General features: G+C 37.8%; 1 protein-coding gene across 3 annotated transcripts; it reads left to right on the top strand.

Annotated features, from left to right (window-relative positions):
- Positions 1-61: 61 nt before the first annotated feature.
- shtn3 (shootin 3) lies at positions 62-18622 on the top strand. 3 transcript variants are annotated; one of them, XM_017473527.3, is made up of 18 exons: positions 62-1280; positions 1433-1491; positions 2444-2504; positions 8548-8642; positions 8835-8997; positions 9375-9472; positions 9756-9837; positions 10246-10340; positions 10592-10738; positions 12469-12622; positions 12925-13084; positions 14162-14232; positions 14343-14446; positions 14578-14592; positions 15043-15105; positions 15213-15333; positions 15790-16033; positions 16625-18622. In XM_017473527.3, the coding sequence occupies exons 1-18, from the start codon at positions 1259-1261 to the stop codon at positions 16767-16769; spliced, it is 1899 nt and encodes a 632-aa protein (XP_017329016.1). In that variant the 5' UTR covers positions 62-1258; the 3' UTR covers positions 16770-18622. The 3 variants fall into 3 exon arrangements, with proteins under 3 accessions (XP_017329016.1, XP_017329015.1, XP_053538382.1); XM_017473526.3 differs by having other exon boundaries at positions 62-1286; XM_053682407.1 differs by having other exon boundaries at positions 62-1491.
- Positions 18623-19771: the final 1149 nt, after the last annotated feature.

Below are 19771 nucleotides of genomic sequence, written 5' to 3'. Positions count from 1 at the left end.
CACCCTATTTCAATAGTACAAATTTATAATTATGGATTTTTATTTTATGATTTCTACATTATCAAGTCAGTAAAAAAAAAAACTTTAGATTTCTCAACATTAATTTTCCAGCACAAAATTAAATGTTACAGAAAAATGTTTGTATGTCAGTAGAGAAAGCAGCATATTATGTAAGACACTTTTCAGACAAGAAAACAGAATGAAGGCTGCAGGGTTTTGCTGCAAAAACAAGAAACAGTTGTGACAGTCAGAGTCTCCAGAAGAACCATGGCTGGTTCTGCAAGATGCTCAGTAAAACTTACCAGCTCCTTTCCTTGTAAATCTGCACAAATTGTACCGGAGATTACAATTTTTTTAAGGAAAGGGTCGTCACACCAAATATTTACTTTGGTGATATCCAATTAAATATACAATTATCAATATTATTTGTGGTTAATTCTTCTGTAATATTTTTAAATAATGTACATTTTCATGAATGTATTTCATATATTTTCACAAGTGGATGGACAAAACAGTGATTTTTTCTTAAATGTTGAATTAAGAGTAAAAATAAAACCCCAAACAATTACTACAGTTTAAGAAAAGACATGTTATAGATGAAGTTTGTTAAACTTGTCTATTCTACATGAAGTGTCTTGCATTAATCACTGAGTCCTTAAAAATGAACACTTTATAAAAATGAAACTGTAGATAATAATAGGTAGTTTATGAATAAACACATTTTCCTGTTTCTTTCTTTTTTTTCTTTTTTTTCTTTTTTTTTTTCCTTTTTTTTTTTTTTTACTATCAAATCAGAAATCAGTGGCTCGTTTACAGAATGTCCCTCAAACCAAGTGAATTTAATTGTACATATTAATTTGTATTAAAGATGACACCATGCTGGACAGGGTGGAAAACGCATCAGAGTTTTGACCTTGTGGGCGGAGCCACGTCTGGCTGAGCTCGCTCACGTGCGCGTATGAATGATATCATATAAGAGGATGCAATTCATTACTTTCACCAATAACACGAGAAATTAAGGTTTTATTTTTCTTATTACTTATTTTGCTATGAATTGGTGAATATATTCATCTGTAACGTGCGGTTTGAAGGGACGGGGCTTTGTATAATCGTTATTTGAACTCTGGCACGCGGCACATCGTTTGCGCGGTCGTGCGCGCTCCCGTGTCTAGGCTGGCTGCGCGCACACGTAGTGTGAGTAGTAGAGGGGTCGCTCTCATCCAGCCGGGTGGGACCACTCACTGTCTGCTGAAGGGCTATGGATGCGAGGCGGCTGTCTGGTAATGGTAATATAATTAGGACACATTTAATTTCTCTTTCTTGAACAGTTGTTTTTTCAATCAGGTGATGAGTTTATAAAAGATATTAAACAAACCCGGTGTCCGTTTCTAACAGTCTATTGTGCGCGCGCTTACCTTGTTCATCATTTCAGAAGCGATGGAGGCCGGTGGAGGAGGCGAGCAGGGAGAGGCTCACAGAGTCAAGACTGAGGTAAGGGATGGTCTGGTTGGAAAACTAAATAAAATACAGTAGGAATTACACTGTTGGGGTGATTATAAGCCATGGCTGAAGCGTAATATCGAGTTTCTTTAGGTCATACAGTACCCGCTAAAAAAAAAGCGAACCGGCATTTTGATTTATTCAGGCCACAGCGGTACACACCCATCTGCAGCTGAATTGTTTGCCTCTTTTCATTTCACTGCACGTAATAATAACACAGTGATAATAATACAGGCTGTATATATATATATATATATATATATATATATATATATATATATATATATATATATATATATATATATATATATATAAATAAATATATATACTCAGACATTTTAAGGTATATTATTGGACCTTAAGGCCCACTGTTGTTTAAAAAGGTCTTCAAAAAGCTAAACCATGTGCACTTTCCCAGGTACAAGATACACAGTTAGGGTACAATATGATGGGCCCACGAAGATGCTCTAAAGACTGCAGTTCCCAAAAACAATTTGTGCCCAAGTCTCACCTTTTCTTCAGTAGATAATCCAACGTGGATACTGTACACTTGTACATAAAAAGTGTACAATTGTGGAAGAGTAATGATTTATAATCCCACTCTCCCGTGTCACCTCATATCGTCTCAGGGAGTTTTTATGTTTGACCCGCAGCAGGGTAAATCCCATCACTTTTATTTGAAACCTTTTTTAAAATAACATTGATTACAAAAAATGGCAGAGTTTCATTTGGACAAGCTTCAAACGAAACATACTGGACAAAATAGCAAAAGAATTGATGTTGCATTGCTGCTTTAGCAGAGCATGTAATTTGTTAATATGTGTACAGAAAAGTATCTTATTTTCAGTTTGTCTTAAAATGCTTTTCATTGTGACACGTCTAACACAAAGTGGCTGAGTCTGTCATGGTAAGTGATTGTCATCCCCTTTTATAAATTCTTCAGTGCCTGAGACTGACTGAAGAGAGAGATGAAGCTGAAAGACAGCTTAAGCATATTAAGAGAGGTAAGTTCACCTGAAAGCTGTTTGAGGTGAGTTAGTGCTATAATGCTAGTAATCTTTTAATATATGAATGATTTTCATTGCTAAATCAGCACTTTTATTGCTAAATGATCATTGATATGGTACAAGTAAAGAAAAAAAATGAATACAGAAATATATTTATTTGGCTGACACTTTTATCCAAATGGCCACTCAGGCAGAATCTAATTCAGGTATCGAGCTCATTAGTTATGGGTTAAGGACTTTTCTCAAGAATGAATAGAAACTCCTGGGGTCTGAACTCATAATATTTCAGTCACAAATGTAAGTTTAAATGTGTTGCCATTTTCCTAAACAATCCTGAATAGAATACCTTCAAAACATCAATGTTTCTTCATGTTATACCCTTAAATGTACCAGTGTAAAAGGTTCAAATTTATATTTTATATGTAGAACCCTGGTTTATTGGTGAGCATGTCTGCCTCGTACCTCCGGGATTGGGGCTTTAAATCCTGCCTGTGGATTGCAAGTTCTACTCATGCTTCAGGGTTTCCTCCGGGTACGCTGTTTTTCTCCCCTAGTTTGGCATTTCCAAATTGTCCGTAGTGTGTGAATGTGTGTGCGATTGTGCCCTGTGATGGGTTGGCACCCTGTCCAGGGTGTCCCCCGCTTTGTGCCCCGAGTTCTCTGGGATAGGCCTGTAACCTTGTGTCGTATAAACGGTTTGGAAAATGGATGGATGGATGAAGAACCCCATGACAGATGGGTTTCTTTTTGTTCCAAGTAAACCCCATTTATAAACCTAGGCACACTAATTATCCAAAGAAGCTGTGAGGAACCCATTTTTTTTCTAGAATGCACTCTTGAACATATTCTTTAACTTCCTAAGTTCCTGATTTTTCTAGTCTGTGTTTTTCCTAAATGGGTCAGGGAAACTGTGTATAGTACTTCTAGAAGTAATTGATCATCTGCATCCAGGCTTAGCCAGCTTCATTTGAAAGATGCTGGATGAGACTTTTATTGTGCAAAGTCAGCATCCTCCACTCATGCTCTTTTACATTTCCAGCGTATACGTGGTGGGCTGGGGAAATCCTTCATATGGTGAAATTTTGACATTTTCTTCTGTTTGTAGTGCAGGCTTTCCTGAAAGGAAATGTAGTATGTGTCTCTTTTGCATGTATCCCCAATCACAAGTTACTGTAGAGGCTGCCATTTTCAAATCCACTTGCCTCCAAAAGTGAGAAGGAAGTAAATTGCATTTTAAGTTTCCATTACTATGGTGGAGTAGATGCATTCAATGTTTGAGGGAATAACACAGCTAGCAAGGTTTTAGACATTATTAGGCATCCAGTTGCCTTTTCCAGTTGACTGTTTTTACCTTCACATAGTGCTGGGCAACATGGACCAAATCGTATATCAACAGTGTAAAACCAGAAAAGTTCATTGAACTCAAAAAATTTGAGGAAACTAATTACCTCAAAATTTTTAAGTTGATAAATCAATTTCTTTAAGCCAAATACACTTAAATATAACAAAATTTTAATACAAACTTTGTAATTTAAGTGTATTTGGCTTAAAGAAATTGATTTACCAACTTAAAAATTTTGAAGTAATTAGTTTCCTAAAAATTTTTGAGTTAAATGAACTTATCCGGTTTTACAGTGAAGATATGGGTAATTTCATATCTTGAAAAGATATATATCATGATAAAATTGATAAAATAATTACATATGCAAAATAATTCCATGCGTTCATGACTGCTTTTTGATAATTCTGTGAACTAAACACCAGGCTTAGTGGTTAGCCTGTTTGCCTCACACCTCCAGGATTGAGGGTTTTATTCCCGCCTCCACTCTGTGTGCATGGAGGTTGCATGTTCTCCATGTGCTTTTGGGGTTTCCTCCAAGTACTCCAGTTTCCTCCCCCAGTACAAAGGCATGCATTGTAGGCTGATTGGCATCTCTAAATTGTGCATGGTGTGTGAATGGGTGTGTGTGTGTGTGTGTGATTATGCCCTGCAATGGGTTGCATTTTGTGCCCGAGTCTCCTGGGATAGGCTCCAGGCTTCCCGTGACCCTGTGTAGGATAAGTGGTACAGATAATGGATGGATTCTTTAACATTATCATGCACATCGCTGTCTCAATGCTTGAATTATGAACCCGATTTAGAATTGGAAGTGAGCTGCAAGTGTGCAAAAGTTGAAATTTGAATTTGCTACTGCTTGAACTACAATTGTGCTGAAAGCAGCAATGTGGCAATCTGATGTGGTTTCCCGTTATTTTATGCTATGCATGCATGTCATCTTAACTGTTCATCTTAACTTTGATGTTGTTATTATATTCAAAATAGAAACCTGGGAATAGTAAGTTCCTATATTAAAGCTTTTAACCTACATTAAAATTCAATAGAAACGCTCTTATTTAAAAAAATAAAAAAATAAAAAAATTACATGTTTGTAGTACATGGCTCATCAGTACATGCTGTATGGATCAATAGAGCTCAGTTAGATGAAGCCACAGACTTTCTGAAACAATCAAAGCTTCCTCCTGGAGCTACCATCATCCCCAGTGGAGGGTTAATAGACTCTGACAAATACTGTACTCATCTCTGCCAGGAACTTTTCCTTTGAATTATTTAAAACTACAATTATTAATTATTTACTAACTGAAAGTGCTGCTGTTGTCACAGGAATGTTTCTATGATTGTATTTACCTGCAGTCCATGTACAAATGTACAAAGTATATTATGTGCATGACGTAGTATCTTGGAGCCAGTGCGCAGTAGGTCAGTTCATTAAGCCACATACTCCCACTAACAGTAAGAATAGTTTTCTGCAGTACCTAACATGACTCTGCAAATGTCAGTGTAGTTTTTTCACTGTAATTGCTGACATGCTGTGGGTCTGTGCTGATTGAATGTGATTGGTCCAAATGCTATTTAATCATTGGCTGTGCTGGAGAAACCACTGAGGTATATTAAAGGTAGCATCTGGCAAAATAACTGCTTCCCACCTCTATTTTTAAAGACGCTCCAATGAGTATTAGTTATCCCTCACCATCTGTTTGGTAAAAAGGAATCACTATATACAGTATCATTATATAAGCTGTCATCAAATGTAAAGCAAGGGGGCATAGAATTTTTAGAATTAATTTATTTTTGTTAAAATTATAAAATATGTTAATTGAGCCAGGTGAGTAAAAATACTTTATAATAAGATGTCTCTGAGCAGCTGTGAGTCACCTTGACAATCCTTTTATAGTAATTCACAGTCAGCGTTGTATCAGGGGTGTCGGGTCGAAATTAATTTTGATATTGGTACAGTGATTATACTGTGATTGGCAGGAGTTTGTTTGAGCCCAGTTAACACTGACACAAGTCTGCACTGCATGGGCACTGCAGCTTGATCAAGCGGTCACTGTAAGAGCTGACTGGCTGTAGCTAAAAGACAAGGTCTTGTTCAGATACTCAGTAACTGTGAAAGTCACATTGATGTGCACAATAAAGTCATTTTATTCTCATAATATTCTCTGTATTACTGAGCAATATCCCACACTACATACTACCGTACTACGTAGTATTTCACTGAACCATTGAAATCAGTACTTATTGTGCATTGTACACTTTGGAACACAACATTGCATTATATCTAAATGTGCATGCAGTGGAGGAAGAGTGCAGCACATCCCATGTTACAAATTGTTCTTCTGCAGGTGTATTTTTCTACCAGAGAGGGTGAAATTCTAAAATCTTACATCTTCTAAAATATAAAATAGCTTTAGACAGGAATTAGTCTTTCTGATTGGAGAGGAGAGATGGCTGTAATCTTTGTGTGCAATTAAGACTTAAGTTACAAACAAAATCGTGCCGTTATTAACAGGAGACTTATAATTTATCAGCAGAGCTTAAATCACTGTAATCAAAAGAGGTACTCCATGCTACTTTCAATTAAAATTAGCTTAACACGAGCAGACTGTGTCAGTATGGCTGATAGAGTGAGCCATATTTTCCTCACACAGCACAACATGGTTGCTGACCTAGAATCTGAACAGCCGAGCTCAGTCAGTCATTTGGATGCTAAAAGAGAAGAGCTAATGTCCAGAGGGCTTTGTTAGGACAGAGAGCCTTGACCTTTTTAGAGAGCGAAACCATAGTCCAGCTGAATGTTCATTACCACCAGCCTGTACATCCTATCTCATTCTGATGAATAAATTAGAAGGTATGAATGAGCCATGCTCAGGTCAAAGTTTTTGCACTATTGGAAATCTTCTTCTTCTTCATCTTCTCTTGGCAGCCCATAGAACCGCTTACGGGTAAATTATCAAATTTGGCACACAGATAGAGGACAGTCTGAATTGTTACTACAGCAAATAAATTTTTGCACAATTCATGAAAATGCAAAAATTGATCAACAGCAAAAAGCATTTTAACACTTTACTACCGAATTTAATAATGGGACTCAGAAAGCTCTACATAGATGTCAAGTGCACTTTATCACCAAAGTGTTGCAGAGGTGATGTTCTAACAGGGAAAAGTGCAAAATATTAAACATTGCCAAGATGAGCTTGCGGTGATGTTCCTTCCATTATCATCTTTTAGTGAAATATTATCGTGTAATATAAATATAAATATTATCGTATAATATATATAATATTATAGTGGTGGAACTGGTACTGGTACTGTTTAGCACAAATGACTATAGCTCTTATTTAATACCAGTGTCAACATGTTTTAATTACTTGCATAACGTAATGTATACTCTTCATCCACTTTAATAGGAACACCTGTACACTTGTTCATTTGTGCAGTTATCCAATCAGCCAATCATGTGGCAGAAGCACAATGCATAAAATCATACAGATACATGTCAAGAGCTTCAGTTAATGTTCACGTCAAACAACAGAACGGGGAAAAACTGTTATTTCTTTGACTTTAACCATGGCGTGGTTGTTGGTGCCAGATGGGTGGGCTTGAGTATTTCAGAAACTGCTGATCTCCTGGGATTTTCACACACAACAGTCTCTAGAGTTTACATAGAATGTTGCAAAAAGCAAAAAAACATCCTGTGAGTGGAGGGTCTGCATGATGAAATACCTTGTTGATGAGAGAGATTAGAGGAGAATGACCAAACTGGTCTGAGCTGATGGGAAGTCTGTAGTAACTCAAATAATCACTCTTTACGACCATGATAAGAAGAAAAGCATCTCAGAACACACAACATATAAAAACTTTGGGTGGATGGGCTACAACAGCAGAAGACCACATCAGGTTCCTCTCCTGTCAGCCAAGAACAGGAATCTGAGGCTATCATGGGTACACTGTGCATTACAGTCTCATTATGTGCTTAGTTGGCTTCAGTGTGAAAAATGTTTGTTGTAAATATTTGTTGAAAAAATATATTCAGCGTCCTTTAAACAGGCTGATGATACATTCCAGTCTGACTGCATGCTGAGAAGAGCATTCTTCATACATTATTCACTAGCTGCTATGTAAAAGAATTGATGATCATCTCATCTTCATTCAGCCCCATAGAGTCACAAATGAATCATATATAGAATTTGGTTGATCAATTTCCAAGTTATGTTTGTGATGTAATGCTCATGCATTGCCACATTTACTATTGTTTCTTAATGCACTGTGATGAAGAAGAAGAAACAATCAAAGGCATGAATGGTAGACATGAATGGTGTGCACATACAGGGGTACACTACTGAGCAGGCATTTGAATGTGAACTTGCTTGACTTTGCTACAATGCTATGACACCTGATCTGCTGTTGTAAGGCTTCCACAGGGTGTAGAGTTACTCTAGTAGGGTTCTGTGACAACAAGGGTATTGGTGTTCTCAAAACTGTTGAGAAGCTGTCTATTGTGAACATGAAACAGATAACCATCTTGGTGGTTCCACTTGCATGCTAGAAAAAGACATGTTTGCTTTTGTTATTATACTTACAGTGCAATTTTATATAACACAAATCTGTTTAATTCTGAAAGTGTGGTATAACCAATTTGTGTGTGTGTGTTGTTTTTTTTTTTTTTTAAACCTTTTTTGTTGTTGTTGTTTCTTGTAGTCTCCCAAATGGTAATTGAGGAGGTGAACGTGCTGCAGACTCAGCTTGAGATTGAGAAGTCCTGTCGGGAAAATGCTGAAGCACTGGCCACAAAGGTAAAGCATCTACCCTTTACTCTACTGTTAGCCTAAATGCATGTTTATTACAGACAGTCCACAATCCACACTTACATGTTCTTATCAATCTACACACACACATGATTATTGTGTATAGCTTGTGCTAGTAAACTGAATTTCCATGCTGCATGCAAATTTGGTTTCTCTGATAGTTGTGTAATATTTTGACAGCTGAACTGTGAGAACAAGAAGCTCAAGTATCTGAGCCTGACGTCTCGACCGTGTCTGGATGAGCTCCTGCCCAGCATATCAGATTGCATCTCTCTGGAGGAGGAGGGTGATCCACAGGAGCACAGCCCAGACCCCTACACTCAGTACCAACAGCAGGTCAAAGGTACATATCACAAATATATATATATATATATATATATATATATATATATATATATATATATATATATATATACACAGTATCTCACAAAAGTGAGTACACCCCTCACATGTGACAACACTGAAGAAATTACATTAATGGCTGTGTGTTGAGTTATTTTGAAGGGACAGCAAATTTACACTGTTATACAAGCTGTACACTCACTACTTTACATTGTAGTAAAGTGTCATTTCTTCAGTGCTGTCACATGAAAGGATATAATCAAATATTTACAAAAATGTGAGGGGTGTACTCACTTTTGTGAGATACTTCTTCTGGAAAACTTTAATAATTTAGGAGACAACCACTGCTTTACATAGAAATGTTACTTTTTACCATAGATCTTCAGGAAACAGTCAACACTTTACTGGAGGAAAAAAAGCAGTTAGTCTGCCAGTTACAGGATCAGAAAAGACAAATCGAGGAGCTGACAGCCCTTGTAAGTAACAGTTTTGTCACACGAGAATGAGTTCACTTGTGCTTAACGAAGCTATGTGGGGGACTTAGGGATGCACTACATGCATGAACCTTTTGAATAATAAATGAAATAGTAATGAAGCCTCATAGTAACCTCTAGTATCTGTCCTCATGGAAGACATAGAAGAATATTTCAGTGAACTTCTTCACTTTACATTTTCAAAATATATTTTTATTTATTTAAATTTGACCTGACTCTGTGACTTGTTTGGTATGTGTTTTAAACACTTTCTACTGTTTACTAGACTGTAAAAGAGCAAGCAGAGATGAAGGAGTTTTACAAGACCATTGAGCAGCAAAGCAAGACCATCAAGAGATTCAACAGAGGTGAACATTTCTCTGGTGCCCCTTGGTCATGAAATACAGTGGCTTCTGATTACCAATGATGTTCTAAATAAATTTGATGTAATATTATCAGTTATGTGGCCTTTTATTTTATTCTGTGGAGCCAAGCATTCAACTGTTTATGCATGACATCAACATGCTTGCGCATCCAGCATCCTTTCCTCCCAGCCTACTCGGTCCTAGTTCCCCTTAAACACCATGATGGAATTAACGGGACAAGATCTAGCTCAGAAAATCCCATAGCTTTAGCTAGGGAAATGTAATTTAATTTGATCTCTACTGAACTCCCTCCCTCTGTGTTTGTATTCACTTTGCCTGTTATGGTTTAGCTACAGTACAGCACTCAAAGCAAAACATGGGTTACAATTCACATAATATCTGTCTTCCCAGTGTCCATGATGGCTGCTAATGAATATGAAGAACTGAAGGAACAGTTGGATCTGGAGCAGAGCCTCAGGGAGAAGGCAGAGACCTATGCACATGAGGTATGATGTGATAGTTCTTACTGATAGATAAATACATACATCACTAGTATTACTACTGTTTAACCTAAACTGTTTTTCTAAACACCTATCATAATACATTTCATGGTTCCTATTGTGTCATTATTTGTTGTAACTGATCTGATTTCAGTTTTAAGGACAGATAATTCTACAAACACATTTTTGTTTTGGACTTCAGTTGGAACTGGAATGTTCAGAGCGGAAAGTTGATGGTCTTGTTTTTCTTTCTTTAGATGTTGGTGAAGCAAAAAGAAGCTAACAGGCAGAGCATGATTCTCCTGCAGCAGGCAGATCCCAGTGTTCAGCTGCTCAAAGCACTGGAGGATGTAGCAAATGTAACCAAAACACTGGAGCAGGAACGTCTGCAGCACCAAGAAAAGGTAGACCATCTCACTGTCGTCACCAGCAGAAAACCCTTATACTGTCAAGTAGCATGTCAAAAGATATACTGTATGATTGTGACACCCTGGTTGGTGTGAGGAGAATGAGAACTCAGTAGGCCAAGAATGAGAGAATGCCAGCTTATGTTTATTATTTTGCTTTCTGCATGGCAATCTTTTTAACTGCTTCAAATTTCACACATGCACACAAGCTCAGCAGGAAACTACTGTTGCACTGCACCACCGGCTCTCTCTACTTGGCATCCAGCACGTTACTGCAAGACACACACACACACAGTATATAAATAGATCATTGTTAATCACACACAGGTGTATGCTCATTCATAAAAATTACCCACTCCTTCTCCCAGACTCTGCCCTAAATTCACAAGCAGCACTAGACCACGCCCCCGCTGCCACAAAGATATGTATCTTAATATATAGGTTTGATAACAAGTCTAAGCAAATATCAGTGCCGCATTTTAAAACTTACAGAAAAAGGAAAGCCTAAGCATCTGATACAAAATCTAAACAGTTGGTTAATTAATCAGTTACTCATTACTGAACATGACAACAGCAGTGGACAATGTTGAAAAATTACTAATGATACCAACAGTCCATTCAGAAAAGCGCATTGTGAAGTAATTTCTTGTGATTTCAATATTGTATTGTCATATTGACAAGCTCTACCATGAATGATGTTTAAATAAGAGGTGTACATATATAAACACAAATACCCTAATGTGCTATTTAAGGGTAAATCTGAAGAGTAAAATGCTACAGTTGAGCAAAGGATTAATCAAAATGACTTTAAAAGTCAGTGTCCCCAGATATGTGCCTTGTAGATCTGTTATGACTGTATTTTGCTCAGTAGGCCAACAATTCAGTAGTGTTTTTTATTTTTATTTCTGAGCATTGCACCTCAGTTGCTCTGTGTTTGCAGGCTCAGCAGATTGAGCATTTCCTTGAGGAGCAATAACAAATGAGAGGATGCGAGTGGGAGTCTTGCCTAGCCTCCACAGTATATATACACAGCACTGCATTAAGTACAGCTTCAAAATATGAGAGGGGAAATCCAGCAGCTCTCAAACAATATAGAGTGTTACAGAAAGTGCATTACAGGAAAGCATTATAGAAAGTGCTGAAATCCACAGGCACACAGATGGATCTCAAAACCCGCTCACATATTTTCAGATTGCTATCTAAAGCATTGTGGGCCAGGTGACAGGCATGGATCAGAAAATAAAATCAGCTGTTCCCAGGTTAATGACAGACTGTAGCCCTGCTGACAGAACTGCTGTTCCAAGCAGACAGGTGCAGGGTGAAGTATGGCTAGTGGGACATCAATAAATCCGCAGCTGCCCAGGGCTTGCATGCAAATTTTGGGCAAGGTTAAATCAATATTCTGCAATGGTGACAGACCGTCTGCAATGTTACACCATAGAACTGCAAGTTTTGAATAGGGTCTTATCTAAACAATTGATTAAGTATTTGCTGTACAGTGAATGTAAAACTATTAACAAAAGTGTTTTGTTGTTGTTGGTTTGATTTATTTACTGTAAGTTACTTTACTGTCATGTCTAATCCTGGATGTGCTATATGTTGATTGTTTATGGTTTATTACCTCTTCCAGAGGTTGACATGTTAAGAAATGGAGCAGGGATAAACCTTGATTCCCAATGAAATGTCTTTGTAATTCCTACAAGTTCCCTTTTCCTCTCTCTATGTAGCTGAAAGCTTTGGAGGTTGAGCTGGATCAGAGTGCCTTGCGAAAGCAGCTAGAACAGCTTCAGAAACAGCTGGAGTTACTAGATGAGGAGAAAAAAGACACAGAAGAACGTCTCCAGCAGGAGGTGAAAAAGTGTGCTGACTTGGAGAGCAGAGGTGAGCTCACATCCTGTAATTCTGGGAAAATAGTCTCTAGTTTCAATTGTACCTCCATCATCAGGCCAGGTTGATGGTTAGTTAATCTTTATTATTTATATAACATTGCAGCATCGCATCTTCAACAGAGATATACTAGAGATAACTAACTAGATCAGCCTAACTAGCACTAGTTTGTTCATGTTGACAATTTCTTTTTCTCCAGGAATGTGTCATATATTCAGAAATTAAGACTGCATAGCATTTAAAAATTAACAAGTAGGAAATTTTAAAAGTGCCCCCCCCCTTGTTGTTTTCTGCAGTGAAAGAGCTGCAGGAGTCTCAGAGGAAAAGGGAATTATCGCTAGCTCCAGCTCCTGGGACGGCACCTCCCCCTGCTCCTCCTCCTCAGCCCCCTCCACCTCCGCCTCCTCCTCCTCCCCCTCCCCCACCACCACCTCCCTCTCGCTGCAACCCCCTCAGGTAAGGTTTGGGCCAGGCCATAGACAACTGTAGTCTTCACCTCCTTTAGTCCACAAACATGCTTTTAATTACACTATGTAATATATACGCTCACCATCCACTGAACACCTGTATACCTGCTCATTTACGCAGTTATCGAATCAGGCAATCATGTGGCAGCAATGCAATGCAAAAAATCATGCAGATTCAGGTCAGAAACTTCTGATCTCCTGGGAGTTTAACACATGAGAATTTACACATAATGGTGTGAAAAACACATCACATCAGGTTCCACTCCTCTCAGCCAAGAAGGAAGAGGCTATCATGGGCACAGGCTCACTCAAACTGGACAGTTGAAGATTAGAAAAACTAAATTACCTGGTCTTCCATTTTTCAACTGTCTAGTTTGGGTGAGTCTGTGCCCAATGATATCCTTGGATTCATGTTCTTCACTGACAGGAGAGGAACCTGATGTGGTCTTCTGCTGTTGTAGTCCATCCACCCCAAGGTTTGATGTGTTGTGTGTTCTGAGATGTTTTTCTGCTCATCATGGTTGTAAAGAGTGATTATTTGAGTTACTATAGACTTCCTGTCAGCTCAGACCAGTCTGGTCATTCTTCTCTAATCTCTCTCATCAACAAGGTGTTTCATCATGCAGACCTTCCACTCACAGGATGTTTTTTTGCTTTTTGCAACATTTTGTGTAAACTCTAGAAACTGTTGTGTGTGAAAATCCCAGGAGATCTGCAGTTTCTGAAATACTCAAGCCCACCCATCTGGTACCATCAACCACGCCACGGTTAAAGTGACAGACATCACAAATTTTCTTCATTCTGACGTTTCATGTGAACATTAACTGAAGCTCTTGACCTGTATCGGCATGATTTTATGCATTGTGCTGCTGCGACATGATTGGCTGATCAGATAACTACATAATTGAGCAAGTGTACAGGTGTTCCTAATAAAGTGGGTGGTGAGTGTATGTGCATATTTATTCTTGCAATGTTAGTAAGAAGTATATACTTCAGTGGTGGTTTGATGGTAGACACAAATCTGAACTCTTGATTTTCCCATTATACACAATTCTTTGTCGAACAGCTCCCTCATCGCAATCATGAGGAAATCTTCCAAGACGGGAAAAGGCTCTCCAAAATTAGAGCAGGCTCCAGGTGACATTGCGTTTGGCCCCACACAGTACAAACAGCACATGATTCTATGTAGCCCTGGCTTTTCTTATGTTCTGAGTTGACCTGCCAAATGTTGGCTTCTCTTTGTGCAGTGCCAGAAGCTGCGGATGATGTCAAAGTAAAGGCTGTGAATGAAATGATGGAAAGGATCAAACATGGGGTGGTTCTCAGACCTGTGAAAGGACAGGACACAAAGGTGATGCTCACTGTCTTCATTAAGTGGATAGTTGTTCAGTGCTCTGTATTTTACTGTATGTTCTGATTCATGATTTGCAATCTTATATTTGTTCTGCATGTGACCTGCTGAATTGACTGGCACATCTGCAGAGATTTGTTTCAAAGGTAAGTGGTAAGCCTGATAAATGAAGTTCTTTTAGAAAAGGACTATTTGGTCATGCTCCCCAAGGAATAGAATCGTTATTAAGCTTGTGTTGTAGGTGGACATCTCATATGGCGAGAGTAAATTGACTGTGTTTAAGGCACTGAATGACTGAGCCTCTATGACAACACAATGTCTCATGGGGTTAAAATCAATAGGTTGGACACATAGTCAGGATTTTAGTATATACCATCTGTATATATATTCTATATTCTAAATCTTCTATATTTTATACTCTCTCTCTCTCTCTCTCTCTATATATATATATATATATATATATATATATATATATATATATATATATATATATATATATATATATAAAGAACATTTGTAGCTTAACAGTGTTCTGTGCAACCGAATCATTGTTTTTTAAATGCCACACAGTACTGGATGTACTTTCTGTTCAACAGCAAAGTCTAGCTAGTGAGGAGAAGCACCAGGAGAGTGCTATGGAGGAGCTAAAAGGCATCCTGGTACTTTATTTTTTTCATCTGCACTGTGTATGACAAATGAAAGTAATTCTATATGACCATGTACATTGGAGTATGTGAGATTCATGGTTTTTCATTTGATTTCACAGGATGCAGTAAAAAAGAGTCCCAGTCGTGGCTTCCAGGAGACATTGCCTGTTAAGAAGGACAGTGAACTGGAAGTGATTCTCAGGAGGAGACGCAAGCAGGCCTGTGAACCAGCTTCAGCAGGTTAGTCTTGATGTTGAAAGCCAATGTCAGGGTACATTTTAGTGTGCTTGAGCAAATTAATCTTAGCATTAATGTGTTATATTATGTTAACTTAATATTGTATATTATTAACTTAATATTATTGTATATGTTAACTTAATATTGTATATTGTGATGTGGATTGTTTTTATGAATGTTATTTATTTGAAGATCTAATTCATTAAATGTAAAAACATATTTATTTTAATATTTAGTACAATCATATTAGGAGATCAGGACTGTTTAATTGGAAATGAACTGAAGTGTTTTTTTTTTTTTTTTTTTTTAAATGTTGCTATCCAATACCACAAGTCTGATTAATCTCAAAACAGTACTTTATCCAAGAAGTTTAAACCTTACAAGTGCCTCCTTTATCATTAAAAAAATAAAAATAAACATTTAGCCAATTTTGATCGGATTGCTCTCGTACCTTTATAGATGAGGTGGAAGGTCAGATCAGCAAAGTGTCTTCATTTGATAGTCTGAATGGCCGGCACAGTTCAGACTCGGGAAAAGACACGGACAGGCCGAGCAGCAGCTCTCTCTCAGGGAGTGATTCCAGCCCCAGGAGCAGTGCTGATTTGGGCACAGAACCAAATGGAAGCAAGCAAAATGCTGCTGTGTGTACATCTCTCTCAGAGAAAGAGCACTCTGAATTGGTCATCAGTGGTTCTTCTGCACGGTAAAGTTACTTCTACAGTCATCACTATATAGAGAAAAATGTTTTAGCTTCAAGATGCTGTTTTTGTGTGTGTGTGTGTATGTATGTGTGTGTGAGAGAGAGAGAGTGTGTGTGTGTGTGGTAATAGTAGTAGTAGTAGTAGTAGTACTAGTAGTACTAGGAGTACTAGTATATTCACTATTGTAAGATGTCACGCTACACCGCCAGCAGCCAGCAGAGGTCGGCAGTGGTGCACAGAGTGGCTGTGCGAGAGAGCTCTGTTGCCCAGAATTCTCCAGACTTGCTTGGCTGCAACCCTTTGTCACACCTTTGTAGAGGGGTGACAGTTATGGTATGTCAGGGCTTTGTTTGAGGTAAGCGTAAATGGAAAATAATAGTAAAAATAATTTGAAAAGAAAGTGAAAGGTAAAGCAGAAAGAAAGTGGAGGAAAGAAACTAAAACAAAGATATAAAACACAGTTCGAGCCGAACTTTTTTCAAGTGCACAAAACACATCCAAGCCCTTTGTTATTTTTCATTCTGCAATTTGGTCCATGCAGAACCGTTCCGTAACAACTATAAAGCTCAAACATCTTTCATGGTGTGTTTCAGAGAGCTTAAGCATGAAGAACAGGAGAAAAGTAAACAGCACATTGGCCTTAGCCACCCAGCGCAGCACGAGGACCCACAGGTGATTATCGGCTCCTCAGCAGACAGTACCAACACAGCAAACAGCAGCATGGATGCTGAGTGTTAACAGCAACAAACGGCACTAGCAGGACAGCTACAACATTTGCACAGCATCTTTTTTTTTTTTTTTTTTTTTTCCCCCCAATTTATTTATTCCAAAGTCCAGAAATGTTCTTCAGTTCTAGTTACTTACTGTCCACTTTTGGAATGCAGCAGTATTTACTTTTTCTTTATAAATGTATTTTGACACTTAAAAGGGAACAGGCTCAATTATAATATTATATAATATCCTATGATAATTATATTTACAAACTAAGCATAGCCACAATGGGTACAATGAACAACAAGATTTCAAAAGCAACATATGATTTGCATTCCTAACCAGTGTCTTTTTATAGGGAATGTAAATTCTCTTGTGAATTATTGTTCTGTCTCCATCAGTAGAGTGTTTGGGGGACATTTAAGTAATTTTAATGCTTTATGATGGGTATAATTCATTATTTGTCTTAATCTTATTTTTGGTCACCCAACTAAAACCTCTTCTTTCGGTCACCCAAATACAGTTTGATTGGTGCTGAACAATATGTCTTAAAGTAATATGTTATGGTTTTGACTGTAATGATATTTTGTGAAACACAGTGAAAGAAACAAAAAATCACACTGACACATCTCTGATAATAACTGGCTTCTCTGACAGGTTTTATTATTAATAATAACATTGCTATATTTAAAAAGTGAACAGTAAAGATCATTGTTTACGATGCACAACCTAAATTCTGAACCAGTCTGAGAACAATACTGCACATCGAGGCACTTTTGTTGTCCTTTCTGAGGTTTTTTTTTTTTGTTGTTTTTTTTTTGGATCTATACCCTCGAGATGCAAACTTAAGCCATGTAAGAGCTCACACTGATGTGGATAAGCATGAAGGAGACAAGTGAAGGTCTGTTCACTCTACCTCCTATAAGACAAACTCACTTCCTAGCTATCTTTCATTGTACAGCTTGTCTACATCATAAAATGTGAACACAATCAAGGAGTGAATTGTTTTCCTCTGACGTCTTCCACCTGTCTTGCCCAACTTTTTGCACTGCAATGGATGCACTGTTCGCTGGTGCTACGTTTGCTTAATTATGCTTTAATGCAATTTAAGGGTAGAGCTAGGTGTGTTGAAGTTTGTAGCCTCCACAGACAATGCAATAACATCTGCAAATTGTAATGGTGTGCACTGGACCTAATGCACGTTGAGGCACTTTTTTCCATCTGAGGCACTGTGGTTCAGTCTGTGATCCATCCTCATAAAATAGTAATCCTTGCAAATTGTTACTATATCAGCTGTAAAATAATCTGCCTGTAAAATAATCAGCTGTAAAATAATTTGCCTGCTAGACTTTCATTTTGTTCCTACACCCATTGAGATATATAAACATATTACATTTTTTGGATAAATTCTTCTGGAAGAATTAACTGACCTATTAATTATTCAGCACCTTTGGAATGTTTATTGGCCTTATTGTGAACACCATTTGTTCCTCTTCAGCCTTATGGGCTTAACTTTGTAGGCTACAATGAATTTAGATTATCTGATTGTTGTGATCATATAATGTGTGTGTGTGTGTGTGTGTGTGTGTGTGTGTGTGTGTGTGTGTGTGTGTGTGTGTGTGTGTGTGTGTGTGTGTGTTTTTAAAATGAGTGGACCTTTTCATATGAAACCATGTCATTCTGCTGCACCATACCTTTTAAACTGGACTGAATAAAAATGAAGATACACTGAAAAGGCTTTTTGATATGTGATGACTAGCATCATGGTAATTGATGTTAGATATGTGCCAGCACCTTTTTTTTTTTACTTAAAAAAAAAATCAATAAATGACTTCATAAAATTATGGCAGTTTGATATAGGCCCTTTGGAAAATAAAATCTTTTCATTCTACCTCTAAACAAGATTTAATGTGTGATAGAAAAAAGGGACTGACAAAAGGCACTCCACCTCCCAATATACCTTACTGGGATGAGTCAGAGTTAAATCTACTAAAGTAGAAGTTTAGTATAGCCTGAACAGCTCAAATATGAAAAATCAAATATCATTGCAAAGTGTAAAGAGCTCAGTGTATGGCTTGTAGTGACTGTAGATTTCATCAAGCTGTTGAATTACATGATTGGATAACTTTTCATTTTACTTCCTGTTTCACAGTGATGCAAGAAGATGCTATATTGTTTAGATACAATCAAGCGTAGAAAGCATTAAAAGGCAAGTGCTTTGCTCAAATTATTATTTTTATTATACCACCTAGGCCTGTGTTACAAATTCCCCAAATCTATGAAGTTGCATTTATAATGGGGTTCAGCTAAACTACACGCAATCAGGCCTGATTACTGCAAACCCTATTCAATCAAATCAACACTTAAATAGAACTTTTTCAACAGCTTGAAGTTGGTTAAAGGGTCTTACCCAGTAACACACTATGCTAAAATTGAAAGAAATTCCAGAAATAATGAGGAAGAGGGTGATTAAAATACATCAGTCTGTGAAGGGTTACAATACAATTTCAAAGGCTCTGTGACTCCAATGGACCACAGTGAGAGTCATTATCTCCAAATGGAAAAACTTGGCACAGTAGTGAACCTTTCCAGAAGTGGCTGACCTCCAAAATTTCTCCAGGAGCACAGCAACTACTCATCCAGCAAGTCACAAAAGAGCGAAGGACAACATCAAAGGAGCTACAAGCCTCACTTGCATCAATAAAGGTCACTGTTTATGACTCCATTATCACTGGGCAAAAATGGCATCTGTGGAAGAGTGGCAAGGTGAAAACCACTGCTAACCCAGAACCCATTAAGGCTTGTTTGAATTTTGCCAAAACACACCTTGATGATCCTCAAACCTTTTGGGAGAATATTCTGTGGACTGATCAGTAGAAAGTGGAACTGTTTGGAAGACGGGTCCCATTACATCTGGCATAAACTAAACTCACAATTCCACAAAAAGAGCATGGTGGTGGAAGTGTGATGGTGTGGGGATGCTTTGCTGCTTCAGTGCCTGGGCAACTTGCAGTAATTGAGGGAATCAT

This window comes from Ictalurus punctatus, chromosome 8 (assembly GCF_001660625.3).
Source record: "Ictalurus punctatus breed USDA103 chromosome 8, Coco_2.0, whole genome shotgun sequence".
Lineage (NCBI taxonomy): Eukaryota > Metazoa > Chordata > Actinopteri > Siluriformes > Ictaluridae > Ictalurus > Ictalurus punctatus.
Note: the sequence above shows the minus strand (reverse complement) of the source record. Positions and strands in the feature narration are given on the sequence as shown.